The 15,878-nt window shown below is 44.4% G+C and overlaps 1 protein-coding gene across 4 annotated transcripts in view; it reads left to right on the top strand.

Moving 5' to 3' along the window:
- Positions 1 to 15,878, top strand: part of LOC144768587 (sulfotransferase 1 family member D1-like) — a 353,317-nt gene that overhangs the window by 64,309 nt on the left and 273,130 nt on the right. For all 4 annotated transcript variants that reach the window (XM_078652379.1, XM_078652378.1, XM_078652377.1 and 1 more), the window contains one exon: positions 8,208 to 8,333. In XM_078652379.1, coding sequence (XP_078508505.1) covers positions 8,208 to 8,333 — 126 coding nt within the window. The remainder of the gene's footprint in view (positions 1 to 8,207; positions 8,334 to 15,878) is intronic.

Genomic DNA, 15,878 nt, shown 5'->3' with positions numbered 1-15,878 from the left:
ATTCACTTTTCTCAAGACTCATACAAGTTACAGCTACGGCTTTCAAACTACCTGGCAGTGCTGATGACACTGGGTCCAATGTGGCAAATAAATAGGTTACAGGTCATCGCATTAACCCATGGGTCTGGGTTAAGACTGAGAGAGCACAATTGTCTCTTGTGTCACAAAATAGTGCAAAGTATTTCGAGTAATCAGGCATCCATAATGATGGAGCTTCACACAATTGTTACGCAATTTTAAGAAAGCAGTCATGCTTTCATCATCCCATTCAACTGTGTCTTTTGCTCTTTTGGTCTTTTGCTCTTTGCTTTGTCATTTGAATAAATGGTTTGGCTAGTACTGCAAATCCCACAATCCACTGCCTGCAGTAACCTACAACTCCAAGAAACATCCTGATTTCTTTCTGTGTTTGAGGTAGCTTCATGTTTTGGGTTATTCTGATTCTTTCAGATGTCACTCGTCTGACCCCTCTTTCTATCTGGTGTCCCAGACACTTGCTGAGGTGGTACAGTATTGCAGTTTCTCTGGGGGGGAGGGGTTAAACCACATTAAAAACCTACCTCAAAATCACAGTTTCTCTTAAGTACTTGTGAATTGATAACAAGCTGTGTACTATAGTTTCCTTTCGAAATTGATAAACAGATGTGTGCCTTTGTGTAGCTCAATTGTATTGCCATTTAGGTGAGAGGCTCCATATAGCTCCAGCATGTACAATACTCCAAGAAAAAGAGGCTGATGGCCCTTTAAATGAGGCCTTCATTTTTGTTCCCAGATGGAATTGAAACGCTCACTTCTACCTAAAGGATCTCGGAGGAGGAATTTACCTGTTGTTTCTTGCACCTGCTGCAAGCACTGCTCCCGCTGTCACTCTGGTCTCCCTCCCGCCGCCGTAGTTAGCCACCTTAACGGCCGCCGAGTGGAGGGAGACTACAGCTACCAGCCTGCTTTGCTGGACACCAGAAGCCGCCACTGCTGGTCCCGCGCTCGGAGGCGCTTCAAAATTGCGACAGTCCCGGTGGAGCGGGTGTCACGCTCACTTCTACCTAACGGATCTCGGAGGGGGAATTTACCTGTTGTTTCTTGCACCTGCTGCAGAGCACTGCTCCCGCTGTCACTCTGGTCTCCCTCCCGCCGCCGTAGTTAGCCACCTTAACGGCCGCTGAGTGGAGGGAGACTACAGCTACCAGCCTGCTTTGCTGGACACCGGAAGCCGCCACTGCTGGTCCCGCGCTCGGAGGCGCTTCAAAATTGCGACAGTCCCCGCGTCGCGAATCGCGCCGGGCAAAGCCCGGGCCAAGGGCGGGCCCGTTTTAGCCCGTTCTAGACCGAGCTAGGCTGGGCTGGGCCGCCCCCCTTGGCTTCTTGATCCGGTCTGCAAGTTTACAAATTAAGGTGCATTTATTCTTACTTCATATGTCCAGTTAATTTCATCTCAAAAATACTGTGTAAGGTACTCTAACCTGCCACTATGACTAGGGGGTCAAGAAGCAAGACGGCGATGAAAACTGCTCTGATCACTGGTCCGCTTGACCAATTTATTTCTAGAACTAACGAGGTCATCGATCAAAGCATTTCCCTGCTGGAGCGAAGGGTGTCACAAGACCTGGCAATTGCCAGGAGGTCTTCCATGGGCCCTATAGCCTCAGCGCTATCCCCACTCCAACCAGCTTCATTCATTCCGGTCCTACTGCAACCAAACGTCTTAGTAGAGGTTCACTCTATCCCGAAAACTGTTGATTTGTCAGCTACCAATCTTACCTCTGACTTTGACTCTACGGGGAATCTTGAGAAAACTCCAGACCTCCAGCTACTTTTAACTCAAGACTTAGGTCTCAATGACCAGTTTAAGAGGGCAAAGGAGGGCGCTGTTCCTAAACAGGGCAAAGATAAAAAGAAGGACACTTCAAATAAACCCCAAGCTTTAACAACTAACAAGAAGGGGGCAATTGCTCCCGTGCCACAGGGTGCTCCAAATGATTCCAATATTTCACTTATTAATTTACTAGACCCAACAGCAAATTTAATGACCACGGGCGCGGAGGGGTGTACCTGTAGCTCATGTAGTGCTAACTCCCAGCTTTTAGCAAGTTTCAGGGAACTACTAAAACATTATCTGCAACCCCTAGAACGGAGCATAATGTCGATAGAAAAACAACTCGCCATACTTTCCCAGAAGCCACTGAATCAGCATAGCTTGGGTCAAGCAAACCCCGGGGTGGGCACAACGAATCCCCCTAGAACAGGAATCCAAGGGGCTCATCTGGACTGCGGGGATAAGACTTCCAAGGTGACAAAAGCTCAATCTAATCAAACTAAGCCGAAAGGGCCACAAACCCCCTCTTCAACTATTCCCGGGTGCGGGCCTATGACTAAGTCTCTGGCTACTATTTCTTCTCAGCCTACCCCTTCCCAGCCTACCCCGACCCAATCTATCCCCAACAAGGGACCTCCTCAGCCATCGAATCAGAGGCCTATTCTTCCATTAATGTCCCAGCACCCTCCATCGAATTCACTGGGCGAGGGAAAGAGGGGGTTTAGGTCCAAACGCCCCGTCCATTTACCGCCAGAAGTGTCTCCCTACACTGTCATTCTTACGGGGGTCCCTGAACTGCTTACAAGTACAGAGGAACCGTCCTGGTCCCTTCGGAACAAGGTCTTACAGTGGCTCAGCTTAAATAGGCCCTTACAACCCCCTTATTTAAATCGTAGCTCAGCGGTGCGTAGAGTCCCGTGGATTGGGGCTGAACCCAAAAGCACACAGGGAGACTGTATTATAGTTTCCTGTGACGATCCAGATATGGTGGATTATATTTGTTCATGGCCAGATTTGGCCAAGAAAGGGGGGATTGATGCATATCGTCTCTCCTACTTTTATCCACCTGTGCGTAGCCACCAGTACCCGATAGCCCCAAACTGGGTGCAACCACCAGAGCTCCCTTGGAACTATGTGGGTTCCCGGTATACTCAGAGGAATAGGAGTAGGGAGTGGAAACCTCGGCCGTGGTATCCTAGTAGAGATCAGCATACAATGGAGGGCTGGCGAGGTATTCCCGTTAGAAATAGATATGATTTCTTAGAAATGGTCGATTGACCGTCAGCCATCCTCTATAGTTTTTACCCGACCCAGGGGGTACTAGGGCCTGATGAGAATCCAGGGAGTGCCTTAGTTAACCAATCCGAAATTTCTATAGCACTAAATTTAATTAATTACCCCATCTTCCCTATTCTGATAGCGGGTACATCTAACCCAGGTAGGATACCTGATATAGAAGAAGACCTATTAGCGGTTCAACAGGAGTTATTGGCAGCATCCTTAGGTATCAAGTTGGGAGTCTCTGTTAAAACGCCTGCCCCACAATGTGTAAGTGATACCATAATTGCAGCTGCAGCTGTGGGTTACACAATTATTACTTGGAATATAGCCGGCATCACAGGTAAACTGAATACCCCGTTTTGGAAGGAGTTTATCGGGGCTGGCCATGACATCATCTGTCTCCAAGAAACGTGGTGTCAAGAACCTATCTATGTAGAAGGCTACTCATCTCATTGTCTAAACGCCTCTAATTCCTAATCAGGTAGAGCAAAGGGTGGCCTATTGTTATTAATCTTCAACAAATTGACTAACTTTAAAACCAAAAGTTACTCTGCTGTTGGAACACATAGTCAGGTGTTACGGATGGAATCTAGCAAGGGTAAAGACCTAATTCTTATAAATTTCTACAACAACAATTTTGATGCCTCGAGGGGAAATATTTTATTCCCTCTGGAAAGCGAAATTAAAAGGGTACTGGCAACTTCGCGTAGAATGGCAGCCATCCTCTGGGCTGGGGATTTTATTATTCAGCCATGCCCTTTAGCAATGGGTAACCCCTGTGGCTTTAGAAAAGAGATGGGCAGCAGTGTGGTGGCCGAGAGTGTGGATAGCCTACACTTCCCACACTGTAATTATGGTTCGATATTAAATAAATTGCTAGTTAAATTTGACCTAGATTTGCTTAGTTGTAACAAGAATAAGCTTAATTCTACTTGTCCTACATTCACTGGTAGGAACGCCAACACCAATATTGATCACATTTTGATGTCCAATAATAGCGAATACACCAATCTGTGGGTTAGGGAAGAAACCCTAAGTGATCACAATAGTATCTCTCTGACTCTATTGGGTTGGGGAACAAAGCCATCCAATAACGAAACCTGCTCCACGGACATAGCCCCCACGAGACCGAACGGCCCAAGGATCAAATGGGCCGGAATCGATCCAGTGAAAAAACATAAGGAGGTAGTAGAAAAATGCAGAAATGAGATCAATTATTGTCTTGGAGATGTCACCAATTCTGCAACCCTGCTTTTAAGCTTTATTAGGATAAACACAACCATTGAAGGAATATTTACAAAGAAACAGACAAAAAATCGAGCTGTAAGGTTGGGTTGGTTAGACAAACATTGCACATTGTCCCTACGTGAACTAAAAAAGGCACTTAGTACTAAACCACGCAACGTCACTAACATTAAAATATTGCGTGCCAATTACTAGGTGGCCCTTTCTAACAGGAAAAAGGTCCTGCAAGAAGAAGCATGGCATAATTTAAACTCAGCTGCTGAAACTCAAAATAGCAAACTCTACTGGGAGACCATTAACAGCCCCTTTCTTAACACAGACGGCATCCCGGAATTCACATCCTATGTAGCTTGCAATGCATGGATAGAACATTATACCAACATTTTTAACCTTGACGGGAAGTCTCTGGAAATCCCCGGATCATGAGGTTTCTGTTTGGTTGCCCTTACCACTGGGAATAAGCCTGGATGAGGTTTACGACGGCCTGTCCAATAGCAAAGGAGGAAAGGCTCCGGGCCCAGACAGAGTACCCATAGACCTACTTAAAACCGAAATGAATCTGTGGGCGCCCATACTGGTGAGGCTTTTTAATGCAGCAGCAGAGGGTTGCCTTCCACGATCATGGGGACAGTCGGTCATCATACCACTTTTTAAGAAAGGCTGCAAATCGGAGGCATGTAATTATCGCCCTATTTCATTGTTGGACGCATCAGTCAAGGTAATGAGCCGAATTATGCTGAAGAGACTGGAAACTTGGGCAATTGACAGGGATATTTTAACTAAAGTCCTATACGGTTTCAGGAAAGGCATGGGGACACTTGAACAGTGTGTCAATCTAGATCTTTTAATCAACAAATGTACAAAAGTTTAAAAAAAAGGCAGCCTGTTTCTTTGTTTCGCGGACCTGAGCAGTGCGTTCGACCTGGTCGACCACTCTATACTATGGCAGGTTCTGATAGAGACGGGAGCACCTAAGGAGATTGTTTTTTTCCTGGCCAGGCTCTATGAGAGATTGTCATGTAAGGTGCGCTATGCTTCCCTTGGCGAATGCACTCCTTTCTTTAAAGTTTCAAGAGGCATACGCTAGGGCTGTGTACTGGCCCCCCTTTTATTTTCCCTTTTCATCAACCAAATTGATTCCATTCTGTGCCAGATTCCCGCAGATGCACCATTGATAGGAGGGAAACCGGTTCCAATACTATTGTATGCGGACGACACTGTGTTATTGTCCCGCACGCAGATTGGACTACAGCGCCTTATTGATAGATTTATGCTGTTTATTGAAAGTAGGAGACTACTAATAAATAAATCTAAAACCTTTGTAATGTCCTGTGGGGTGAAAGCTAAGAAAGCCAAATCTAGCTTTTTCATAGAAAAGGTTAAGATGACACAAGTTAAAACCTTTTGCTATCTAGGAATTACTTATGCAAACGATGGGACATGGCAACCCGAGTTCGACAACATCAGCTTAAAAATGATAAGGATCACTAATAGTATTTTTAAATTTTCATCTAAACTTGGGGTGAGGAGCATCAAAGACATGTTGAATATCTATAATGTAAAAGGTGTTACATCAGTGCTGTATGGTGCGGGGGTGTGGGGACATTGCGTTGGCCCATCTGTACAGAGAGATGAAAATAAGTTCCTTAGAAAGTTGTTGTGTGTACCACCTTCAGCATCAGTAGAACTGATTCACGAAGAAGTCGGAATCAAATTTATCTCTGACTTAGCAGCATTACGTCCCTTGCTGCTATGGCGCTCAATCTGGGCCAAGACTGAAACACAATTCACCCAGGAGATAATCCTTGATTGTCTCAGGTTGGACCACTCTTCACGTATCATGTGGCTTAAGTACATCCACCACTGGTTCAATCTCCTATTCAAGTTTGACATGTTTCTTGACCCCAAATCTGTTGTATCTATCCCCAAAAACGACATAAAACAAAGGTTTTTAAATCACAAGAAGGAGTGTCGTGACAGGGTGTTTGGAACGTTACAATCTGTGATGTTCTACCGGGAATGTAATCCAATTTCCGGTCTCCAACCTTATCTTTCTGGTGTTACTCGTAATTCTCACTGGTTTGTTTTAACACGCTTAAGGTTGGGAATCGCACACCATCTTGTAGCATTCCCTGTAATGAAAGCCAGATGATCCGATACTGTATGCCCTTGTGATAACATCTCACTTCAGAGTTGCTGCCACTTTTTATTGTTTTGTAAATTTTACCGTTCTTTTAGGGTATTATATCTAAAACCCATCCTTTTAAAAAACAATTTTCGTTCTACAAAGAATGCTTTACAGCTACTATCCTCTTTAAATGATTTGGATATTTGTTTTTTTGTTGCGTCATACATACTAAAATGTACAGCTGCCAGGAAAGCCATAGTCATCTGATGCATTTGACCGTGTTTAATCCTATGCTCTCCTGTCTGTAAATTTGTATGTATTTTAAGTGAACTCAGTTTTTATCAGGTAATAGACTGTGTATCGTCTAAATCCCAATTATACCGGTCAAATTATGTTTTTAGACTGTAACATATTATGTCCGTGATGGTTTTTAGATAGTTCTTAGAATTGGTGACCTTGATGAAATTTTAGAAAACAATGTTAAATATGTAAATCTGTTTTGCTTGTATGGTTTGTTTTACAAATCGAATAAAGCTTTGAACCGAACTGAAAGCTTCCTACTGCCTACAGGTTGCTTCTTCGAGTGAAGAGAAGACAATGTGCAGGCAGGTGCTGCTGAGCATATGTCTGTAAATCACACTGGGACAAATTCAGCATATTTCATTGAGGCCAGTCCTGATCCGGATCAATGATGGATGCTAGATCTAGAATCCATATTGACCTCCCCTATTTCCTCCACTGATGACATTAATGAGCCCTTTCGCATAAAGGTCCATATCACAAAAATGTTTCAATGGTGCTATTTCATTTCCTTGGTGGTAAATTAAGCCAGTGCTTGCCCCATATATGTTTTACCATTGTATTATTACACCAGGATTCTGGAGGAAGCAACGTGTAACAAGAATGTTTGTGCATGTTTATTGTGTGGCATCTTGTGGTGGTCATGTGTTCTAACACTACCTTATTTTTATGCTGCATTATTGCAATGTAAGTTGCTGTGTTGTCCTGCAGTCTTGGTGTTGCCTTCTGTTTTGACAATCTTGTTGTGATATGGCAGATTCTGTTTTAAGTGTGTTTTTATATTGGTTTGTGTCTATTAATTTATGTTCAGTTGTTTACTTAGATATATCAGTACAGTAGCATAACACAAAGCCCCCAAAAAATAGGCAAGTGACCCTTGCAGTAACATTTTGTTTAATGAACAGTTAAGAAGGCACTCATCTTTAAATGTTACACTGCAAACAAGTATTCTTTTCCTGAATCACTTCCTTCACAAATCTTCTATTATGAAATGGTGGTAAAATGTATTTGTTCTTAACACTGCCTTCTTTATCACCAAGGCCATGTTCTTGCACTAGTCAAAACTGCTTTGTGATCTGGACCCATGTCTAGTTCTCTTTTACCTTGTCACCTCTCTTTCTATTTCCTGTATAAGTAGCCTGCATGTTGTTCTCCATGTCACTGTACCCGAAATGAATAAAACTCCATTATATGCCTTGTTTCCTCTCATGGCACATTTACAAAGTCCACTTCCTGCATTGTTTTACTCCACCACTCCCACACCCCACTAATTCGGCACTTGCTTAAAGCTTTTTAGCTAATGGACTTTCTATCTGCCTCCAGTCTGTCATCCGTTTCCCATCTCCAGTGCAGCTTTCAGACTATCCGTCTGATCTCCCACCCACATCTCCTTCTTTTGGTTTTCACACTGTCTAATCAGTGATTTTCTGACTTTTTTAGGGACCACCTGGCTCAGTGAAATTGTGGACATGATCTACCAGGATGGAGATGCCAAGAAGTGCAGCAGAGATACAATTTTCAACCGGGTTCCCTACCTGGAAATATGCGCTCCAGGAATGCCTCCAGGTACAGACATGTATTACTAATGTAAAGAAAAGTAAATAGGTCGATCACTGACTCTCCTAGCAAGGGAGAAGAGATGCTGCAACTAAACAAAAGGCAAAACTATGGGTTTCAGACTTTCCAACTCAAATGGTCCCACCTTGTGTCACATCAGGTCTCTTCACATGGTCTCCAGTTAAGAGCCAATGACACATGGTGAAATGCCAAGTGAGCTACAAACCCCTGCAGAGATGGTTCAATGAGCTCTTGTTTGGAGGCTTTCCACAGCTGATGTCCATTCCTGGGTGTGAAACCTCCTCAGGACATCAGCTGCAGCCTCAGATTTTTTTTGTTTAATTTTGTTGGAAGGGAGGGTACAAGTGGTTTAGGGTGTGCTCAGCACAGAGCCCCACTTCCTCCAATGCCCCATCTCTCTTGTCACATGGAGAAAAGTTATCAGGAGTTGGCAGGTTTGTGGTTTAGTCACTTCTTGTTTACATCACACATTCTCATGTGGTAGCTGATACTTGCAAAGGGAGACGATGTATTTAAAATGCTGCAAACTGCTAAAATAGCTAAATTAAAAACATGCGAATTGCAAGCTGATGCAGGGAATTCCTATGGTCAGAAGAGTTGCTGGGTATTTAACATCTGGGTTCAGAGCTGGCTTTGTCTTCCCTGTTCTTTGCATCATTGTCCCTGGAGACATTTTGTGCCACATGTACAAAGATATTTATTTGAGATTACCAACTAGAGAATTATTGCGATTTGATATTTGGTAATCGCAAAACACCAATGTACTAATGTGTCTTGGACACATTTTGTGATTCCCAGTGAGTCAAAAATAGACCGACCTCATGAATATTAATGAGGGAGGTCTCAGTTTGTGACCCATTGGGAATCGCTAAAATCACAAGGATGGTGGCCTGCTGGGGTCAGCAGACCACCAAGTGTGTGATTGCTTTGATTGACAGAGAGGTTGCTGGACCCCAGCTGCTCTGTTAGTTGCCCTCACCTTATCGTCATGCACTGATTAGCGCTGTTCTCCTCACTTCTGCCCCCCCCCCCATGACAGCCACTCTGTGCGTCCACGTAGCTAGTATGCGGATGCTTCGATTGCAACTATTCATTGCACTCACATTTGCGTTCCTTGTAGGCACTAGTGTGCCAGTTTTAAAGGAGGTGCCAGGCTCTTGGCGCTATATTGGGAAGGCTGCTGCCTCCATTGTTAATCATTTTATGTGTTGAGATTCACCCTTTAAATTTGAGTTGCTTTGTATTACCAGAACTGTTTGTTCTTCAGGTGAGCCAGGAAACAAGAGGGGTTGCTGGACCCCAGTTGCTCTATTATTTACCCTCACCCTATTGTCGTGCGCTAAGTAGCGCTGCACTCCTCACTCCTGGACACACACACCCTGATGATGGGCTATTGAGATAGCAACTCTGCGCGTCCGCAGAGCTTCTGGCATTAGGTGGATGCTTCGATTGCAGCTATTCATTGTGCTCACATTTGTGTTCCTTGTAGGCACTAGTATGCCAGTTTTAAAGGCGATGCCTGGCTCCTGACACACCATATGGGGAAGGCTGCAACCTTCGTTTTTTATCATATTATGTGTTGAAGTTCACCCCATTAATTTGATTTGTTTTATTTTTACCAGTACTGTTTGTTCTTCAGGTGAGCCTGGGAACAACAAAGGAGTTACTGAACCCAAGTTGCTCTATTATTTGCCCTCACCTTATTGTTGTGCGCTGAGTTTCACTGTTCTCCTCACTCCTGAACACCCTTGATGACGCTCTCTGTGCTACGTTTGAATCACATCTTGGTTCGGAGTACCTTCTTCTAGGCAATGACACCTGTTTCTGGTCACCAAACTGGTGGCCTCAGGAAATGGGCTAATTGCCCTTGCCCGTGAGGAAAGTCAGAAATGTTGGTATTGTCTTTGACAGTAAATTAATCTTTGAAGATCAGGTCAATTCTGTAGTTTCATCTGTATGCTTCATCCTGGGAATAATGAGATGGGTCTGTCTTTACATTCCATCTGACCTTCAAAAAACTGTTGTCACAGCATTGGCCTTGTCCAAATTGGATTATGGCAATGCTCTTTTTCTGAATAATAAAATAAAGATTCCTCCACAAACTACAGATGCTGCAAAATGCATCAGCACATCTTCTTTTGGGAATTCTCAAGTATCAATCTGTGCCTACGGCCCTGGACAAGCAGCACTGGCTTCCAGTACAAAAAAGAGTTGAATTGAAGGCACAATGCACAGCCTTTGAGGCATTACATTATATTGGCCGAGTCTATCTGCGGCACAGTTTTACCTGGTACAGCCCATCAAGGAAACTGAGATCAGTGGTCATCTACAGCTAAGTTTCTGGTGATTCCCAAGATTAATCAAGTCTCATGGGGAGATAGAAGTTTTATTTTGGCAACTGCAAAATTGGGGAAGTCTCTCCCCATGTCCTTCAGGAAATCTCTCAAAACTTGGCTTTTAGCAATTACGGTAGCATCTCCCTCCTAAAGACAGAACCAGCGCCAAGACGCCTCAGGGAATTCAAGTGCTATACAAAAACCTAAATCAAATCTTTAAATGAAGCAATCTATTTTTTTTAAATGCAGCCTGTTTTCCTTAAAGGAAAATGGGATGTTTTTTAAAAAGAAAATGAAAAGTTTTGCTTTCTTTTTTTAAGAGCAGACAGTGGTCCATTGGACCATTGCCTGCTCTTAAAAATATTTTTACAAACATTCACAGGGGAAGGGGCTCCTTGGGGATTCCCTTTCCATTTGCAAATGGATTACCATCTACTTGAAGTAGACAGTAAAATGCAACTCTTTTGCAACCGCATTTCGGTCGCAAAACATTCAAACATACCACTGCGATTCGGTATTAGGAAGGGATGCCCTAAACACCCCCCCTCCTAATATCAAATTGCAAACCCAATTTGTGATATTATAATAGGTTACTGAATCACAATGAGGGCTTTGTACATGTTAAAAGGTTTTTTATGCGTTTGCAAAAGGGCAGATTCTGTGAAGAGGTCCATTTGTGACCACAAAAAGCCTTTACACATGTGCCTCCTTGTCTCTTCTCACAGCTTTGTCTCTGTCACGTACAAAAGAGGCTCAGCTAGAGATTCTCTTTTCCCTGGGGCCCCTGTTCTTCTGGCCTATTTATATGCATATATGTATATGTTTTATATATAGCATGAACCTATCCGAGAAGCAGCAAAGTGCTGGAAAGGGTCAAATGTAAACACAGAAACATGAATGATTTAAGGGGAAGGGTAGGTGGGTTTGGAGGAGGGCAGCGGAATTGTTACTGCAACACAATATACACCTCTTTACTGATGTGTCTGTTGCAACAACAAAGTGATGGAACAAAAGCTTGAATGAATCTTAGCCACTGACAATCGCTCTGGGCCAGACCATTATTTTTCACCGCCTATGTCGTTCCAGAGTCTAGATAGAGACCAGCCATATGCAAATCAGTCTTCGTCCTGCTCGATTAGGACCAATCCATTTCCAACTGCCAGACCATAATAAATACTGCTAATTATGTAGAGTGACAGCTCACTCCTAACCATGCCCTTAAGCCAGTTCTCTGTGTGGAAACCAGAAATAGAAGAGTGGAAAGAAAAGAAGAACTGGGCCTAGGGAACAGAGTTAAATCTTGGAGCCAGTTTCATTTGCCAACCTCGCTCAACTAAGAACAAATTTGACAGAAACAGAGCTAAAACGTAATGGAAATAGGGCAGACGTGTGAGGAAACAAGGTAGGGAATGGAACAACGCAGGTTTGAAACGAGACAAGTGCAAAAGAGTCAGGACTAAAGAAAGACCCTAGTGAGACTGAAGCAGGACTGAAGCAAGAATGAAAAGTGAGTTAACGACACTGAAATAAGATGAAAGGGGAGCTGACATGAACCTAAAGCGCAAGAGAAGTGAGACTGAAGGACGTTAAGAATAAAGGAGGACAAAGTAAAGCTGAAGAGAGTTTTAAGAGGCATGAAGCAAGCTTTCACTAAAAATGATGGACAAAAGAACAAGAGTAATTTTTTTAAAAACAATGTATTGCCATTTAAAAAAAAAAAAACGATAAACAGGTATAGTCATCATTTATGGTTGTTTCAATATGAGATTAAAAATTCCTTAGGATCATTGCAAGGTATTCCCTCTCTCCTAAGGACATCTTAATGTAGTGACAGTATTCAGTGTTTCTCTTGTCAAAGTGCCTCCACACACAGTCGCCCCTCCTCTTTAACTACAGCAGAAAGAAGGAATCAGAAAACTGGTAAGCAATTCAACCATGAAATGCAGAATTTTTTGAGGATGAAGCTCAGGAAAAGGTCTCGCCTTTGGGACCTTATAAGTGTTTAGCCAGAGCGAATGGCTTTGCCAAAGTCATTAAGCAATGTTGTAGAGCAGTGTGGCTGCTGTGAAGCATGTTGAAAAGTTATAATAAAAAAGTGTTAGAAACATTTTTGTTACCATATATATAACCAAGAAGACATTATGTACAACTGAACAACCCTATTAAAAAAAAAAACATAACACATATCTTCTCTTTTTTTGTCCTTGCAATAGTGACAACTTCTTCCTGCCTGTTCTAATGCTTGTTTGATATATGTTTTTTTTAGAGGGGGACATAAACAACGGGAGGGGGAGGTTGGAAAATAGTACCTGAATTACATCACGAGAAGCGGACGGAGGGCAAAGTGAGATGGTGGTGAGTGATGCTCAGGTGGTGTGAGGTGGTGGTGTGCTGGTGCAGCACACCACCACCTATACACAGGTGGTGCTGAGTGATGCTGAGGTGGTGATGTGCTGTGTGGAGGTGATGCTCATCTGATGCTGAGCGAAACTGAGGTAGTAGTGAACGATACTGAGGTGGTGCTTAGTGATACTGATGGTGGTGCTGAGCTGGTATCAGGTGGTGCTGTATCATGCTGAATTGGTGCTGTAATGAGGTGATGCGGCATTGATGCTGAGTTGGTGCTGAACTGATGTTGAAGTGGTGCTGTGTTGGAGCTGAATTCCTGCTAAGGTGGGGATGTGCTGGTGCAAAGATGGGGCTGCGCTGGTGCTGAGTTGAAGCTGTGCTTGTGGTGGTGCACTGATGCAGAGGAGGTGCTGTGCTGATGCTGAGATGGTGCTGTGCTGATGTTGAGGTGGTGCTGCACCGGTGTTGGTGCACTGTGAGGATGGGGTTGTGTGCTGATATCGAGATGATGCTGTGCTGATGAAGAAATGGTGCTGTGGTGGTCTTCAGGTGATTCTGAGGTGGTGCTGAGTGATGCTGAGGTGGTGCTAAGTGATTCTCAGATGTAAATGTAAATGTAAATGTACAGGAATTTATATAGCGCAAATCACCAAGCGGTTTCTAAGCGCTTGCTTAGGGAACCCGTCCTGGTATTCCCCTGTGAGATAACCCTGGCAGGGTATCCGCAAGGTGAAAGCCAGGCATCCCGCCGCGAGGGGCCGTTGTGGAGATTAAGCAAGCTATTGCCCAGAGTCGCAGAGTGTGAACCCGTGAATCGAGTAGGCACCGGAGCGAGAATTGTCGAGTCCATGGACATTTTAGGACTCAAGACCCCGCCGAGCCGGGAATTGAACCCTGGTCCCAGGTTGACCTCTGCTTCCAGGTCTGCCTCCTCTAACCAGTGAGCCACACTTCTCCACCAGATGGTGCTGAGTTATGCTGCAGTGGTGCTGAGTCATGCTGAGGTGGTAGGTCTGCGCTGGTGCTCAGGCGGTGCTCAGTGACTCTGAGTTGGTGCTGTGCAGAAGTGATGCTGTGCTGAAATCTGAGATGGTGCTGCGCTGATGCTGAAGTGGTGCTGTGTTGGTGCTTAACTGCTGCTGGGGTGAGGTTGCGCTGGTGCAGAGGTGGGGCTGTGCTGGTGTTGAGGTGGTGCTGTGTTGATGCTCAGTTGGTGCTTCACTGATGAGGAGGTGGTGCTGGGGTGATGCTGAGATGGTGATGTCCTGATTCTGAGATGGTGCTGTGCTGATGCTGAGGTTGTGCTGCACTGGTGCTGGGGTGGTGCTGCGCTGATGAGGAGGTGGTGCTGCACTGATGAGGAGGTGGCACTGTGTTGATGCTGAGATGGTGCTGTGCTGATGCTGAGGTGGTGCTGCTCAGGTGGTGCTGTGCTGGTGCTGAAGTTGTGCTGCACTGATGCTGAGGTGGTGCTGTGCTGATGCTGTGCTGGTGCTACGGTGGTGGTGTGCTTTTGTGTAGGTGGTGCTCAGGTGGTGCTGAGTGATACTGAGTTGGTGCGGCGCTTGTGCTGAGGTGATGCTGCACTAGTGCTCAGGTGGTGCACCACTAATGCTAAAGTGGTGCTGCGTTGTTTCTGAGTTGCTGCTCAGATGGCGCTTAGTTGGTGCTGTGCTGGTTCTGAATTGGTGCTGCACTGGTGGTGGTGCACTGATGCAGGGTGGTGCTGTACTGATGCTGAGGTGGTGCTGTGGTGGTGTTAAGTGATGCTGAGGAAATGCTGCTCTGGTGCTGATTGGTGCTGTGGTGGCACTGAGTGATGCTATGTCAGTGCTGAGTGATTCTGAGTCATGCTGAGGTGGTGGTGCTGGGCAGGTGCTCAGGTGATGCTGCGCCGATGCTGAAGTGATACTGCATTGATGCTGAGTTTGCTGCTGAAGTGGGGCTGCGCTAGTGCGGAGGTGGAGCTGCGCTGGTGGTGGTGCAGTGATGTGAGGTTGTGCACTGATTTGGAGCTGGTGCTGTGCTGGTGCTGAGGTAGTGCTGCACTGGTGCTGAGGTGGTGCTGCACTCATTCACATGTTCAGGAAGGAAGGGAGTGAGTAATCAAGTAAAGGACAGGGAAACAAAATGAAACCTAGCAAGTGAACAGCAGATACATACACAATGGTTACCAGCAGCCCTTCAAGAGATAAATTAAACCGTACTGGGGTACTGGGAGCATTAAATGCACATAATACTGTACTGCAGGTCAAGGGGCTTTGAAATGTTGGAAATTGGCACTGTATAGCCCCTCTAAGGCAGAGTCCAGTTACCGGTGCAGTCAAATGTGGCTCAATTTTGCACTGCCTGAGAGAAGCAACCATACATACTCCCCTGCCTCTCAAAGTTCAGATTTAGGTTTATTGCAAAGTGCTTTCAGCTTTACTGTAAACAAAATCGCCTTTCACACACTGAAAATAGCCACTAAACACAATTCATCACAAATCAAAATCATGTTCATTAAAATCCTACAATCTGGTGGTGCAATATAAAATCCAACACTCAGATGCATAAAAAATAGTTAACATCACTCCCATTTAAAGCTGTGAAATAAAACAGTGTGATACAACAAAATCTTTTTATTTTTGTGGTACAGATTCCAATTCCTGCCAAATTTGTATTGTTGAATATTATTATACCTTTATTAAGACATAACTATTGCATCGCATATTGAAGTATGCGAGAGGAATGCTGGAAATAATAATACTATTAAATCTTGCAACCGTTTCAATAGATTTTAATAGGGGGTCGAGAAGTGATCCTCATTAAATTGTGTAAAGCTGGGCTATAAAAGAAAATGCTAACC

Source organism: Lissotriton helveticus, chromosome 7 (assembly GCF_964261635.1).
Source record: "Lissotriton helveticus chromosome 7, aLisHel1.1, whole genome shotgun sequence".
Taxonomy (NCBI): Eukaryota; Metazoa; Chordata; class Amphibia; order Caudata; family Salamandridae; genus Lissotriton; species Lissotriton helveticus.
This window is presented reverse-complemented; position numbering and strand designations above follow the sequence as displayed.